Source organism: Cucumis sativus, chromosome 1 (genome assembly GCF_000004075.3).
Source record: "Cucumis sativus cultivar 9930 chromosome 1, Cucumber_9930_V3, whole genome shotgun sequence".
In the NCBI taxonomy this organism is placed as follows: domain Eukaryota; kingdom Viridiplantae; phylum Streptophyta; class Magnoliopsida; order Cucurbitales; family Cucurbitaceae; genus Cucumis; species Cucumis sativus.
In genome coordinates this window covers 3,192,333-3,209,340 of record NC_026655.2, presented here as the reverse complement: position 1 = coordinate 3,209,340, position 17,008 = coordinate 3,192,333, and the positions used below count along the sequence as shown (strand labels likewise).

The window sequence follows — 17,008 nt, the reverse complement described above, 5'->3', positions numbered from 1 at the left end:
GTGAATATTTTTCTCATTCTCTTGGTTCTTACTTGTGTGAAAATGGCATTATTCATCAATCTTCCTGTGCTGACACTCCATCTCAAAATGGTGTTGCAGAGCGAAAAAATAGGCATTTACTTGAAACTGCCCGTGCTTTATCGTTTCAAATGCATGTTTCAAAAATCTTTTGGGTTGATGCTGTTTCTACAGCTTGTTTTTTGATTAATAGAATGCCTTCCTCTGTTCTTAATGGTGAGATTCCCTATCGTGTTCTTTTTCCTACCAAGCATTTGTTTCCTATTGCTCCTAAGATATTTGGTTGTGTCTGTTTTGTTCGTGACGTTCGTCCTCATCATACTAAGTTAGATCCCAAATCCTTGAAGTGTATCTTCTTGGGTTATTCACGTGTTCAAAAGGGTTATCGTTGTTATTGTCCTACCCTTAAAAGGTATCTGGTTTCGCCTGATGTTGTCTTTTTTGAAGATACACCCTTTACTTCATCACCATCGAGTTTATGTCAGGGGGAGGATGACAATCTTTTTATATATGAGGTTACCTCTCCCACACCATCCTTGTCTACTGATGTGCCTCCTTCCCGCCCGTTGATTTCTCAAGTCTACTCCCGACGACCTCCACCACAACCTTCAGACTCATGTCCTCCATCAATGCTTCCTTCATCATGTGATCCAGCGCCAAGTGATGATCTTCCCATTGCTCTTCGCAAAGGTAAACGCAAGTGTACTTACCCCGTTTCTTCCTTTATTTCCTATCACCAGTTATCTCCCTCCACATATGCGTTTATTACGTCTCTTGAGTCCACATCTATTCCTAACTCTGTTCATGAAGCTTTGTCTCATCCTGGCTGGCAAAATGCAATGATTGAGGAGATGACTGCTTTAGATGATAATGGTACTTGGGATTTGGTATCTCGTCCTGCAGGAAAGAAGGCCATTGGTTGTAAATGGGTGTTTGCTGTCAAGATGAATCCTGATGGAACAGTGGCTCGTTTAAAGGCTCGCCTTGTTGCCAAAGGTTATGCTCAAATCTATGGCACTGATTATTCAGATACATTCTCTCCGGTTGCCAAGTTAACTTCCATTCGCCTATTTCTTTCCATGGCTGCTACCAATAAATGGTCGTTGCATCAACTTGACATTAAGAATGCTTTTCTTCACGGTGATCTTCAAGAGGAAGTTTATATGGAACAACCACCAGGGTTTGTTGCTCAGGGGGAGAGTGATAAAGTATGTCGCCTTCGAAAATCTCTGTATGGTTTGAAACAGAGTCCTCGTGCGTGGTTTGGTAAGTTTAGTCAAGCCCTTGTATGCTTTGGTATGAAGAAGAGTACATCTGATCATTCAGTTTTCTATCGCCGATCTGAGAAGGGTATAGTTCTACTAGTTGTATATGTTGATGATATTGTTATTACTGGAAATGATGCATTGGGTATTTCGTCTCTCAAAACTTTCCTTCAGGGTCAGTTTTATACAAAAGATTTGGGCCAATTGAAATATTTTTTGGGCATTGAAGTGATGAGAAGCAAGAAAGGTATTTATTTGTCTCAACGAAAATATGTACTTGATTTGTTGTCTGAAACAGGAAAATTAGGCGCCAAACCAAGTGGCACTCCAATGATGCCAAATCAGCAACTTGTTAAAGAAGGAGAATTATGTAAAGATCCTGAGAGATATAGGAGATTAGTTGGGAAGTTGAACTACTTAACAGTGACTCGACCAGACATTGCATATTCTGTAAGTGTTGTAAGTCAATTCATGTCTTCCCCTACAGTGGATCATTGGGCTGCAGTAGAGCAGATTTTGTGTTATCTAAAAGCTGCTCCTGGACGTGGGATCCTATACAAAGATCATGGACATACGAGAGTTGAATGTTTTTCTGATGCTGATTGGGCGGGGTCTCGTGAGGATAGGAGATCGACTTCTGGATATTGTGTTTTTGTAGGTGGAAACTTAGTTTCATGGAAGAGTAAGAAACAAAATGTTGTTTCTCGTTCGAGTGCTGAGTCAGAATATAGAGCTATGGCACAATCTGTGTGTGAAATAGTATGGATTCACCAACTATTATCTGAGATAGGCTTTAGTATTACCGTGCCAGCTAAATTATGGTGTGATAATCAAGCTGCACTTCATATTGCATCTAATCCAGTATTTCATGAAAGAACTAAACATATTGAGGTGGATTGTCACTTCATTCGTGAGAAAATCCAAGATGGGTTGGTGTCCACAGGATATGTGAAGACCGGAGAACAATTGGGAGATATTCTAACTAAAGCTTTAAATGGAACAAGAATAAGCTATCTGTGCAACAAGCTGGGCATGATCGACATATTTGCTCCAGCTTGAGGGGGAGTGTTATGATATATATATATATACATATGTCCTTTATTGTAATTTTACATAGTCTCTAGGGTTTAGTTTATTCTCTTTATAAATATGTAACATTGCTTTGACTCAATGAGAATAAGACATACGTTTCTGAATTCTAGATTACAAGACACATGTAGAGATGAATTGGGAAGAGGATAAAAAAGGAAAATAACACTGTCAAGGAAGTCATTCTTCGACTCCTGATGCTCCCCCCAACTAGTATTCGAAGAGAAAGAAGGTGAGGAATAAAAGGAGGAATGTTAAGAATGTGACATCAGAAGAGACGAAATATTTGTTTAGACTGGGACAATAATCTCTACATATGCGCCATCTATGTTGTATATCAAGATCTTCAACTCCTTTTTTTCAAGTGTCCTTATGCAGCGAATTGTTGGTGTAAGCTGCTGCAAATTTTTAATTTCATATGGGTTTTTTATGGCAGTTTTAGTGGTAATGTACTACAAGTTCTCTCTGGACCAAATTTAAAGAAAACATCATTAATATTATGGTGCAATGCAGTCAAGGCTTTATTAGTAGAAATTTGGTTTGAAAGAAATCAACACGTTTTCCACAATACGGCTTCAGTATGGTCCGATCGCCTAGAGTATGCTAGTTTAAATGCTTCATCATAGTGCTCCATGGTCAAAGGATTCCAGGATTATTCTACATAGAACATTCATCTCAATTGGCGAGCCTTTATTGTTTAGTCGCTTTGAGTCGAGCAAAGGAGAGTTAGGAAAGGGCCTTGTTTTTGCCCGGTTTAGATTTTTCTGTCTTTTGTTCATGAAAGGATGCTGATGGGTCTTATGTTTTCAACCACTTTTATTAGCTCTTTATCATTTCCTTATCTTTGTTTTTCTGGATATGATGAGGATGCTAAGGGGTTCAACCTAGTTGAGATATTTGGGTGCGTCTACTGATCCCTAGTTCTTTCTTTTTTTGAAAATGAGACAAGCTTCTTTATTATTAATAAACTCAATGTACAAGAGAGCTATACAATTAGAATAATAGGGAAGTTAAGAAATGTGGGAGAGAGAAAGAGATAGATAGGATAAGTAGATGCACCTGGACTTCTCAACTAGGATGACACCCCATAGCACCCTCACCATATCCAAAATACAAAGAAAAGACCAAAGTACAATAACAATACTAAGGTCATGAAAATGACAAATTTATTTGGTCAAGATAGGGTGGCACTGCTGCAAGATCTTTGTTGGACAGATTTTTTATTAATAGTAAATGGGATGATGAAATTGAAAACTCAAGAGTGACCCGTAAAGCAAGATTCTTCTCCGATCACTTTCCTTTATTATTAGAGGCAGGTGCAATACTATTGGAGCCATCCCCATTCATATTTTGCAATAATTGGTTGTTGATAAAAGAGTGCAACAAGGTCATAGAGGAAGTCATAGAGATTTCTAAAAGAAACGCAGCAGCTTGGTGTTCTTCAAATACAAAATTCAACGATTACTACATTCAAGACATTTGCCTCAACTGGACCGCCTTCATCTGATGAGATTCAATGTAGTTTTCCCTGATTGCCAGTTTAGAATTAGTGCTTCTGTGGTTTGGATGGGTTTTAGATGTATTTCTGTCGTTATGTTTTTATTTTTCAGCCTTGCTTTTGTGTACTGTAGGTAGTTTCTGTTGTTATTTTGGTTGTTCCTTTGGTCTTTTCTTGACCTTTGTATTGTTATTGTACTTTGGTCTTTTCTTTTGTATTTTGGATATGATGAGGGTGCTATGGTGTGTCATCCTAGTCGAGAAGTCCGGGTGCATCTACTTATCCTATCTATCTCTCTCTCCCCTACATTTCTTGGCTTCCCTATTATTCTCATTGTGTAGCTTCTTGTACATTGAGTTTATTAATAATAAAGACGCTTGTCTCATTTTAAAAAATATTACTAAGGTCATGGAAAGACCAAAAGAACAACCAAATTAACAACAGAAGCTACCTACGGTAGACAAAAGCAAGGCTGAAAATTAAAAACATAACGGCAAAAACACATATAAAACTCATCCAAACTACAGAAGCACTAATTCCGAACTGGCAATCGGGGAAAACTACATTGAATCTCATCAAATGAAGGCAGTCCAATTGAGGTAAATGTCTTGATTGTAGTAATCGTTGAATTCTATATTTGAAGAACACCAAGCTGATACATTTCTTTTAGAAATCTCTACGATTTCCTCTATGACCTTGTTGCACTCTTTTATCGACAACCAACTATTGCAAAATCTGAATGGGGATGGCCTCCATAGTATTGCATCTGCCTCTAATAATAAAGGAAAGTGATCGGAGAAGAATCTTGCTTTACGGGTCACTCTTGAGTTTTCAATTTCATCATCCCATTTACTGTTGATAAAAAATCTGTCCAACAAAGATCTTGCAGCAGTGCCACCCTCTCTTGACCAAATAAATTTGCCATTTTGAAGGGGAATTTCCATTAGATTGGAAGAATCTATAAAGGCATTAAACTGCCTTATCCCGCTTGTGCTTCTGCCAACAGGAAACCTCTCATAGACCCATCTAGTGATGTTAAAATCTCCTCCCAAACACCAAGCCTCATCTCCGCATTTTGTAATTGTTAATAATTATGGTCAAACAAGTTTCCTCTCTCTATAACCATACGGACCATAAACATTGGTAACCCAACAACACTTCTTGCACAAAGTTACACATTTTATTGAGAGGGAATAACGTCCTCTTATGGTTTCCATGGTTTCCACCACCGTGATTTTACTTTTATCCCATAAGGTAAGAATGCCTCCGGAAGCGCCAAAAGATTCCACTGATTCCCATCCTATATCCATAGAACTCCAAATTGTTTTAATGGAATTTACTTCCAAACTTTCCATATTGATCCCTAGTTCTTTAATTGCTCATTATATAACCCTCTTGTACTTTGAGCTCTACCTCTCTTTTTAATAAATGAGATTTATTTCCTTTTCAAAAAAACTTGAGGGGGAGTGTTGGAAATTAGGGTCTAGTGGAGATTTATAGCTCCAAGGGTATTTGGTACCTTAGTTTTATTTCCTTTTTTGTTAGATCATATTTTAGTCTATATATATTCTTACTCTTGTACTCTTTTGAATTCATTAGAAAATTATAAGAGCGACTTTTATCGTGGTTTTTTCTCCCTATACTAGGTTTTTCCACATCTACCTTGTCTTCTTCTTTTCAATAGTCTTCCATGATCTCTTTAATGGTTCAACCCTTTTAGGTGTTTAAGGTTCAGGCTTCATTGTTTTTTTGGAATGGAGACGAGCCTCTTTATCAAAAATAAAATAATAAGAGAGACTAACGCTCAAAGTACAAGAGAGTTATATAAAGAGCAAAAGGGCCAAAACAAATACAAACAATGGCTAAATCAAAATCAACGATAGCAACGAGCTAAACAAAATCCTCTATCCTGGAAGCACAAATGAAATCTAGAATTTAAACTAGGTTCAAAGTAATTAATTAAACCAGATGTAAAAAAGAACCCAACGTAAGCTGACAAAATGCCCACAATAAGCTTCGAGATGAGTGAAGAGGGAACACCAAGAGAACAACGAACAACCTTGCTGAATCTTCACTAAGATAAAACCACAAAAACTGCTAAAAATAAAAAAATGTTCAACCGCTTGGAAACATTTCTTGAGCCCAACTTCTTCTTTGATTTTTGTGAGAGTACTAGTTCTAAATTAAGTGTTTTAAGAGACTTGAAAGCCAATCTCTTTATTTGCAACCTTCAAACTACACAAGTTTCGTCATACAAAATACAATGCAACCGATTATTGAACCAAAAAAGTGTCTAGAGCCTGAAAGTCTGTGCCTTTGATATCTTCCTGTGTGAACATTTCATGATCAATTGGAGAACCTTCAAAATCTTCCCTGCTTACACTGAATGGTGAATGAAGCTTCAATCCTTTTTTTCTAAAAAATGGATGGGCCAACTGGGAGAACCGAGGAACAACGGGAGCCATAAAAAACCCAAGCAATATTGAAAATGGAGAAGAATCTATTCCAGCAGAAGGAAGAGATGGGGCATAGCAAAAAGGAGATGGAGTATAGTCTCATTGGCCTTCAAGCAAAAAGGACAAACAGAGGGCAGTAAACACTTGTTGGGAGCCTTCTTTTGCAGAATATCAGCACGGTTAGGGAACCCAAAAATATGACCCAAATTAGATTATTAACTCTCCGGGGGCTATTTGACTTCCACAAGGCAATCAAAAACTTTTCAGATGAGAGGAAGGAGAGTACTTGGAATTTTGAAAATAGTGGGCTGACCCCTTATACCAGAATTATGCCACAATCTTTGACTAAAGACAGCAGGTCCTTAGGCAATTACGAGGGAATTTTAAAAGAGGGGATGCAGTTTCATCAAATAGTGCAGTAAGGGCAGCCCCTTCTATCTCTGAGGTAATGTTATGATTAAAATCCCTTAGGAAACCCACTGAATCTTGACTACTGACACTGAATGGAGAGTCTATAGCCTCAGCAAGATGCTTCTCAGATGAATTGATAATATGACAGGGGGAACCTCGCAATAAAGTTACAATAGTGTTGGGGTTGGAGAGTTTGGAATAGTGAAAAGACTTGGTAGGGGAACCTGCGATACTGACTTTATGAAACCATCAGATGACTGAATTTTGGTGCTGCACACCTCCAGGAGATCAAGGTTTTTTTCTGAGATGGAAGGCTCTGTGCTGAGGATTTGTGAAGGAGCAGAAAATGGAACTTTAAGGGAGCAAGAACCATTCAGTTTTGATTTTAAGAGGTTTAGGGTTCATTGTTCATTGTTCATTGAAAATAGGATTTGTGTGTAAAAAAATATGGGATGACGGACAGACAAATTTATTTATTTTCAGAATCATAGAAGATTATTTCTTCATCCTATGCTCTAACTCAGTGACCTTGTTGCATAATTGTTTATATTTTTCTTTGCACCTTAATAGAAAGTGCTCTAATATAAATGTTCACAGAATTATACTGGTGACCGTTTAAATTTTGGTTTGGCTGCTGAGCAAGCAAAATCAGAAGGATATAAAGTAGAGGTAACTTTTCTCATTTTTTCTTCTGGTCAAGGTAAAGTGTGAAAGCAGTAATAGAACTAAAATTTAACATTTTATTTTAGAAAAGTTAGTAATATGATTTTTAGTAATCATTTAAAATATTTTTATCTTGTTCTAAAGAAAAAGTAACTATTGTTTGTTTGACCTGGAAGACTGTTATTGTTGGGGATGATTGTGCCTTGCCACCACCTCGAGGTATAACTGGCCGGAGAGGATTGGCTGGGACTATACTTGTTCACAAGGTTTGTGCTCTCTCTCTCTCTCTATGCAACTGCATGCATGCATATATGTGTGCATGTATATATAAAGGGGTGTCAACCTAGTTGAGATGTGTGGGTACACACGTTGGTCATCTCTATTGGCTCTTCATTGTATCATCATTTTTGTATTGTCTATTCATTATCTTAATGAAGAGACTTGTTTCCTTTTACAAAAACAAAAATGATTTCCATGCAGACCAATGTTAGCTAGATTCAAAATTAGTTTTCGATTAAAATTTAAATGTTTTCATAACAACCTAACCAACACATTCATTGTTGCATAAAAATTTAAATGTTTTCATAACAACCTAACCAACACATTCATTGTCGCATATATCTTTCCTTATTAGGCTCTTGACGAGTTCAAACTTTCAACTTAAATTCAAGGTCAAGTTTAATTCTAGGGGGCTGAGTTGATGTAGAGTTATCAAGGGTATTTTGGATATTTTGTGTATTTGACCAATTGTGTTCTCTTTCTTTTAATTATTTCAGTTTAATGTTTTAGAATAGGTGTGACAAAACCCTTATCCTGTTTTGGAAGGAACAGAAAGAAAGCGAATACTAAGAAGAAAACCTCTAAGGCAAAGTTGATTTCAGAAATTAACCCTGATATATTAGAAGAAACATGCGCTCAATTCCAAGTTCCTGCCCAAGTTACCTGGTCTGATTCTCAAGCTTCCCATACTCACCAATTCAAGTACTCTGTTTTCTCTTTGCTGAACTCAAAAGTGAGAGTTTTTAGAGAGACTGCCAAGTCATACCCCGAGTTTTTCATCTAAGAGGAAAGGAAAGTTAGGCATTGTTCCCCTTAGCACCCTCATCATTTCCAAAAAGCTAATAAGAAATAAAAAAATCATCCTTCCTCTAGGCTGATAGTAGCCAATACAAAGCCAAAATAAAGCAGTCGACCTATACAGAACACAAAATAAACTCATATATACATTAGAAAAGCAGGTCTCATTTATGCTAGGATCCGGCAGAAGCAAAAGGCTATTCAAAGATCATGTTGTCCAAGGCATCAAAGTGAAGGGGGGATATGAAGGCTGGCCTGTTCAGCAAAGTCTCCTTCAGAGAGTGATCCTGAAAGGCTTTGGATAAGGAGCTGCATGATGTTGTATTCAAGCGTGCAGATTCAAAAACAGTCCATCCATGTCGAAGGCTTGTCATGGAAAACCCCTTGATTTCTTGTTAGGTAGTTAGGTGCAAAGCCACCTTTTCTCTTTGGGTCTATGTAAAAGGATCAGTGCCAACATTTCACTCATTATTTACATTCAATAAAACTTCTACTTCAAGAATTTCTCCAATAATTCTCCAAGATTGTCTTCACCAGTTTTCATTTAGATCGTGCTTTAAATAGGTCTGACCTCAAATTTGATACTGTTTAACACGATGCTCGCTTTTCTTGTCTTTTCTCTACCTCTCTCTTGTGTGTGGTCTGTGGATAAGTATCTGCTTTGTTTTTAAATAAACACAAAAATCGTAACTTACTTTAGAATGCTTATAACAAAAATAGCAAAACAGTGTAAACAATACCAAAATCAACAATAACGGTGGAGAGAGAGTATCTGCTTTGATGTCACCTGTTGAGCTTGTAGATGGGTGTAGACTTCCATGTGTATCAAGTCTGTGTAGTAAGAAGCTAACTGTTAGGTACCCAATCTAACAAGAGATACTCAAGAACACACAAACTCAAGAACAATCAAATATGGAAATTATATTGAAATATACGCTGTAATATCACAAGAACAAGTAAGAATGTAATCCCTAGCCTTTCGAGTGGGCTAGACTCTCCCGAATTTCCATACAAGGAAATCCCACAAAATTCTTCATCTCTTTCTCCAACCCTTCTCCTATTTATAACTGAAATTCCTAACAGACTTAATATCTAATTACCTATATGCCACTTCTAAACTTCTTACTAATATTCTCCTAATAAACCCATTTATCTCTAACTAGGTCCTTTACACCGACCCTCTGCCCAGTCTTTTTGTTCCATTATTGACGGTTTTAGATTGTGTTATTGAGTTTCAATAATTATATTAAGCACTGAACTTATTGTTTCACTGCTTCCTGAGTATTCAGACAGGAACAATTACTTCTTTTGCTTACGTTATTTTTCCTTGAATTGTGTTGAGGAAAGGTTGCTGGAGCTGCTGCTGCAGCGGGGCTTTCTCTTTTAGATGTTGCCACAGAAGCAAAACATGCAGCTGAAATGATTGGAACGATGGGAGTTGCATTGTCAGTTTGCACACTGCCTGGCCAGGTCACATCAGATCGTCTGGGCCCAGGGAAAATGGAACTTGGTCTTGGAATTGTAGGTTATTGTTTGAGTTAGCTCATCTTTAAAACTAAAGCACTTCTGGGAGTTTTTTCCTGTAATCCCTAGCCTTATCGGGTTATCTTATTCTTTCTTCTGTGCTTATTCTGTTAAACGTGTACTCTCCTTATAACAATGACTGAGGACAGAATAGACAGAACAGAACTAAGTTTCCTTGTCTGATATTCAACATTTTTCCCCCTTCACTCCCAGTCAATTTTCTTGGGTTCAATACGTTTAATGTCTTTGTGAATTATGATCATCATTATTTATGATTTATCATGTTTAAGTGATATTTGTTTTGTTTCAGCATGGTGAACCTGGTGCTGCTGTGGCCGATCTTCAGCCTGTTGATGTGATAGTATCTCATGTTCTCAAACAAATATTATCACCGGTATGCTGGTAGTTTGGTCACAACTTTCTCAGCCTTTGTAAATGTTGCTTGTGAAATGGCAACATTTTTTTTGATGCTCGATTGTATTTGCTTATCAAAATCTGAAGCAAACATTTAATAAAGTACACATGTTTAAATAGGAATGAAACAACTAAACTTGCTGAACTTTCAATTATAGTCCAATTTCTGAACGGTTCTCTAACTTCTCCTTGGGACATGCTATATTCTTTCCAATATTCAGTCTTTGAGAGAAGGGAATTTCCTTTTTGGAGGGCAGTAGACTACAAGACCTCTTATTTGTTTATTTATTTATTTTTATTTTTTTTGAGAAAGAGAATAAATATCATGAATGAATGAAATGAAGGGGGAAACTTCAAACACTTAGGGGGCATTTGGGGCAAGGACATTCCTAGGACTATAATAACCATATCTTGTTATAGTAAATACTTTCTTTTATAAAAACTCAAAGTACAAGAGAATTATACAATGAGGATAATAGAGAAGCCTAAAAAAGTAGAGAGGAGAGGGAAAGAGAGGGTCACGAGGCACACTCGGGCATACAGTAAATATTGTTTTATCTTCATCAATTGCTACAATGTTTACTATTTTTTTCTCAAACTAAAATAGTTAACACCTCAAACACATACTATTTTTTTAAAAAAAGTATACTAGCCTCTTTGTTGATAATAATAAAGCTCAAAGTACAAAAGATTTATACAAAGAGTGAAACAAAAAAGACCAAAGGATCAATAAGCACCTGGACATCTCAACTAGGTTGATACACTGTAGCGCCCTTATCTTATCCAACAAAAATACAGCCCAAGATAAATGATAAAATCTTACAAGAATACAACAAGCTAGGACTATAAATCAGTATAAGCAAATAAAATAAAAACAAGAAATCAACACAAAGGATGTTAAGGGGGGTGTCAGCCTAGTTGAGATGTCTAGGTGCAAGAAAAAAGTGGTTGTCGGTGATGTTCGGCTGCGGCGACTGATTGGAGTAGAGCGATTGGTGGCGACGACCCTCGAGGCGGTGGACATATGTGGGCAGCGAGGTGCTGTAAGAGATTTATAATTTTTTTTAGGTTTTTCAAAACATTAGGGTTTTCAGGGTTTCAGCCGATACCATGCCAAAATAATATAATTTTCTGTATATTTCACAAAGAGAGAAGAGTTTTCTTAAATAGAAGAACCCAAAGAAGGAAATTTTTTTTTGGTAAATATAGTACTACCAATACAATAAAATATAATACAAGAATGGAAATAATCAACAATTATTCATATCTAAAACACAATTATCAAAATTTTAACCTTGTATTCTTACATTTTTATGGGTGCATTCTGTCTCATTATTCTTTTTTCCCTAAAAGGAACGATGGGGTTCAATTTAGCCAGCATTCTTGTTCTAAAATAATTTTGTAATATTTGCAGGAAACTAATTATGTTCCAATAACACGAGGTAATAGAGTGGTGCTCATGGTTAACGGGTAGGTTTACACATATACACATTGTTTTAAGTTTTGTGCCTTCTAGTTGTGACCAGCATCATGATATTGATAATTATAAAATTTTCAAAATCACACAAAATTTTGATTTGCTTACAAATTTATGTGAAATTTAAATGTCATCACTTTGTTGAAACTTTGGTCTCAATTCTCAATGAGCTGGAATTGTACCTAAAAGGAAACATAAGTGTTTTCTTAGAAATTTAGAATAAAAGGGTAAAATGGGGAAGTCTTCTAATGGAAACTATAGAATTATGTATTTATTTATTATTGTAGATTTGTTATTTAGTATTTTTTTTTAAACGGAGACAAACTTCTTTATTATTAATAACAAACTTCTTTCTGTTCATTTTTTTTATCGTTTTTTCTGGTCCCTTGTAATAGGCCGATTGTTATTAGGTTGCTCCTCTGTTGGTTTTTGTGTTGCTTTGATGTTTTCTTTCTCGGCATATGATGATTGGTGCTATGGAGTTGTCAACCTAGTTGAGATGTCCGGGTGCGCCTCCTGATCCTATGGGTTTCCCCTTTCTTTTTCTTCTTTATTGCTCTCTTTGTATAAATTTCTTGTACTTAGAGTTCTTATTAATAAAGAAGTTTTTGTCTCTGTTTCAGAAAAAAAAAAAAGAACTCAATGTACAAGAGAAAGAAACTAGAACTAGGGGATCAGAAGGTGCACCTGGACATCTCAACTAGGTTGACACCCTCTTAGCACCAAAACATCATAACCCAAGTAAGACTAGCCTATCACAACAATGAGGACAAAATCCAGCCTATTACAATGAGAGCGAAATCCAGCCTATTACAGCAAATCTAAAAAACCACCGAAAACTAGAAAAGAAAATAGGGCAGAAACACAATGTCAGACAGTACAAAGGCTGAGCCTTCTTAATACAACAAAAGTGTAAATGGAAGTCCAGATAGGGAACACCACATCAGAAGTAGGCCTAGGAAACTGTCAGAGATAGAAAAACTGCCCAGTTGAGACAAAGGTCTTGAGTGGAGTCATTTGTAAAATTCTTGTTTTGAGAGCACCAAGCTGCTGCATTGCATTGAATTGAAAATTCCTAAGTTTAGTTTTTACATGTCATGAAAGTTTCGCTGATACGTTCAAACCACAACTCCACTAAAAGAGTTTTTAATAGATTTAACTAAATCAGCCGAGGCTTCTTAGGTAAAGGCGGACCCTCCAATAACTGAATCACCAAGGAGAGAGAGGGCAAACTGAAATCTGGAGGCATTTGCTTGGGGACTTCTTTTGAAGAATTTTTGCACAATTTAGGGACTCGTAAAACATGATCCACATCAGAATGTTCACTCTTCGAGGGCAGCCTGATTTCCATAGGGCTTTAAAGAGCTTTCTATCCATTGGGGAGGTAGAGTTCAGGTGGGCTGAGAGAGATTTAACAGAGAATGCTCTCCAGTTGACCAAGCCTTAGAGTCGTCAACATCAAACACTTTTTTTGGCACAAGAAGAGCCAATAAGGAACTAAAGGCTACTATTTCCTTTTCTTTCAAGCTTCTTCTAAAGGAGACGGACCAAGAGAGGGTAGTAAGATCCCAATGATCTGCAACTGAGCCTTGTGGTAATAAAGCAATTCTGAAAAGTGAAGGAAAAAGTTCCTTTAGAGTAGAGGGACTAACCCAGAAATCTGTCCAAAAACCAATTCTGCTGCCACTGCCAAGTTTAAAGAAGCTAAATGCTCCACTAACCTCCACATTCTTGATGCAATTACACAGTCAAGATAACAGCACAATTAGGTATTAGTTGTTTTTCTGGTATTAGTTGTTTTTCTGTTTTCTTCAAACTAATCAGTTACAATAACTGATTAGTTACACCCAAACAACTAACTGTAAACTATCACTCACATCTATAAATAACCATTCTCCTATTGAGAATGGCAGATTGAATTCTTGGATAAAAAAAGGGTCCAAATCCAACTTTGAATTACATCAATTCTAGAGATATTAACCCAAGGACTCCTTAGGCTATTTCCAGATTTCCCAAAGTGAACCTATCAAATGTATCTTTGCTATGGATACTGCAAATAATTCTCCTCTAGAAAGCTGAATCTTCCTTTGAATATCTCCAACCCCACTTAGAAAGCAAAGCTGAATTTTGAATTTTAATGCCTCCTAGACTGAGACCCACATCTTTTAATGGAAGGGAAACCAAGCTCCATTTTACTAGATAATTGATCTTGCCACCAGCAAATCCTTTCCAAAAGAAGTTCCTCACGATTTTTCCAATGAAGTTGCCGCATGAACTCTAAAAAAGAAAACACTCGAATCTAGATAGAGACTAGCAAGAAGATGCAAAAAAATCTTTCAAAATATCAGCATCAGCAAATTGGCTTTACTTATCCCCTCCATGAAGAGAAAAACCCAGAGAGACTAAAGATGGACTTTTTGAGTGTTGCACGTTTGGAGGAATCATTCAAACCCCTAGTGTTCCAAGAGACAATCTTCATAATGCTGCCGAACGGAGACAAACTTCTTTATTAATAAAAAGAACTCAATGCACAAAAGAAATATACAATAAGCGTAATAAAGAAGTCTAAACAAGCAAAAGAAAAATTAGGGATATCAAAAGGTGCACCCGGACATCTCAACTAGGTTGACACCTCCTTAATTATATTGATTTTTTTTCAGCTGCTGTTTTGGTTGTTTTTCTGTCTTGTTTGGAGTTTGTTTAGCTCTTGGGCCACGTTTTGTTTGTCCGTGTATTTGGTTTCCAGTTTCTTTGTCCCTTAGAAATTCAAGCTCTTTCTATATTTCTCTTGTACTTTGAGCATTAGTCTCGTTTCATTATATTAATGAAGAGGCTCGCTTCCTTTAAAAACGCCAAACTGCTTTCATGGATACATTTCACCACTTGACGTCATAAGGCATTTTCTTCCTTTGTGAATCTCCATCCCCACTTAGCTAATAAAGCTAATTTTTTTTGTTTCCCCATTTGACAAGATGATCCAGCCCCCTTATGACCTTCCCAAAAGAAAATTTGTCATAATATGTTTAACTTCTTGAATTACCTTTTTCGGCATCAGAAAAACTGACATGTAATAAGTTTTTTTTGAAACGGAAACAAACTTCTTTATTAATAATAAGAAAAAAATTGACATGTAATAAGTTGTAAGATGAGAAAGAAAGATTTGCATAGTGTCTTGGCCTCCCCTTGATAGGCTATATCTCTTCCATTTTTCCGATTTGCCTTGAATTTTATCAATGACTGGCTGCCAAAAAGTTACCTTCTTTAACTCATCTATGATAGGAGATGAGATTTCAGTGGTGATGGGAATGGTTAGAATGGTGGAGGTAGAATTAACTTCCAAAGACTGATTTTCAAAGGTGAAATCCATGGATGTATACATTTTTCTAGTGATTGGGGAATAACATTTGTATCCTTTTTGTTGGGATGCATAACCTAGAAAAATGAACTTATTAAGTTTGACTAAGTTTGATGAATTCAGTGAGAAATTTTGTTTGAGAACTTAGCAAAAGTTATTCTTTCAAAATTATGGGTTGAGAGAACTCAGATAATATTTTAGAGTTGTTTTCTATCAACTTTAGGCACAAAAAATGCCTAATTCTCCAAAGAATCAATTTTCGAACCTTTTTAATATCTGAAAGTGAGCAAAATTATTCTGTTGTGAATCTTGTGATGATGAACTTTCAGGGACGTAAGAATTTTGGTGACTTCATTTGCTCTTTTCCGTTAAATTCAGGTTAGGTGCTACCCCGGTGATGGAATTAATGATTGCAACTGGGAAAGCAGTTCCTAAGTTGCAGTTGGAGCATGGGTTGGCTGTTGACAGAGTGTACAGTGGTTCATTTATGACTTCTCTTGATATGGCCGGTTTGCTACTTTCCTGCATGAAAGAATTTTCCTTTTACTTATTTATTTATATAAGTTTTTTTTTGGGTCTTTAACAAGAAATAAACATTTCATTGATAGAAGAAAGGGAAGATGATAGGTTTTCTGAAACTGTATGTCAGGGTTTTCAATTACCATCATGAAATCAGATCAAACAGTTTTGCAACGGTTGGATGCTGCAACCAAGGCTCCTTGTTGGCCCATTGGTGCTGATGGTCCGTGTCAAGTGTGAACTATACTTTGCTTCTTCTGAATGTTTTTCTGTTCTAATGATTAGGTATTTTTTCTAGTCTGAGATACATATTTAAATGAGATATTGTCTTTTACTGTAGGTAGTCATCTACCTTCCAAAATACCTGTTCCACTACCACCACCTGCTCTTGCTACAAAGAACAGTGAGGTATGGCTATAAAACCACTAAATAAACTGAGAAAAAGTTATGTCGTGTAAATGTTTTAGAAAGTTGCCACACTTCATAGCTATTTGTACTCTTTAATTAGACACTCGGTGGACCCGTTCAACTAAATCAACAAGGCATTATTCTAGAGGCTGCAATTGAGGCAGCTGCCAAAGCAGTGATCAATCTCAAGGACAAATTAAATGAATGGGATAGCAAAGTGGGCGATGGTGATTGTGGGTCAACGGTCGGTATTACTGTCATCTATATCTCATCCGTTTATGAATCATGATAGAAAAGATACTCATGTGTTCATTCTTTCAAATTTTTCTACAGATGTTCAGGGGTGCAACAACTATTATTGAGGACCTAAAATGGTAAGTATGCTTGCAGTTAAATGGTCAAATGCATCTTTTCCTTCTCTGCAAGGGAAGCTCCTTTTTGTATGCGTGTGTTTTTGGTTTTGTTTTTCTTTAAACAAGTTCATTAAAGAAATGTGTAGAAATTGAAGGAATAGGAGTATGTATCTCCTTTTTTCTCTTATTGAATATGAGCAAATTAGGTCTTCTTATGTAGGAGAAAGACTCTTTTACAAGAATGGAAAAAATAAAAACAACAATTTGTCAAATTGGTTTGAAGATGTCTTCCATAGCCAGCTTGTCAATAAATCTGTCAAATTGTTTCTTTGGAAGACCTTTAATCAACACATCGGCAATTTGGTCTAATGTAGGAAGATAAGGAATGCATATTGTTCCTGCTCCACTTTTCTCTTTAATGAAGTGCTTATTAAGCTCGTTATGTTTTGTTCTATAATGTAGAATTGGATTATGTCCAAGA

The 17,008-nt window shown here is 36.5% G+C and overlaps 1 protein-coding gene across 3 annotated transcripts in view; it reads left to right on the top strand.

Moving 5' to 3' along the window:
- Positions 1-17,008, top strand: part of LOC101209672 (putative 3,4-dihydroxy-2-butanone kinase) — a 34,452-nt gene that overhangs the window by 7,987 nt on the left and 9,457 nt on the right. For all 3 annotated transcript variants that reach the window (XM_004137330.3, XM_031888291.1, XM_031888294.1), the window contains 10 exons: positions 7,335-7,406; positions 7,577-7,666; positions 9,825-9,998; positions 10,312-10,395; positions 11,830-11,885; positions 15,626-15,756; positions 15,897-15,989; positions 16,107-16,174; positions 16,275-16,418; positions 16,508-16,548. In XM_004137330.3, coding sequence (XP_004137378.1) covers positions 7,335-7,406; positions 7,577-7,666; positions 9,825-9,998; positions 10,312-10,395; positions 11,830-11,885; positions 15,626-15,756; positions 15,897-15,989; positions 16,107-16,174; positions 16,275-16,418; positions 16,508-16,548 — 953 coding nt within the window. The remainder of the gene's footprint in view (positions 1-7,334; positions 7,407-7,576; positions 7,667-9,824; positions 9,999-10,311; positions 10,396-11,829; positions 11,886-15,625; positions 15,757-15,896; positions 15,990-16,106; positions 16,175-16,274; positions 16,419-16,507; positions 16,549-17,008) is intronic.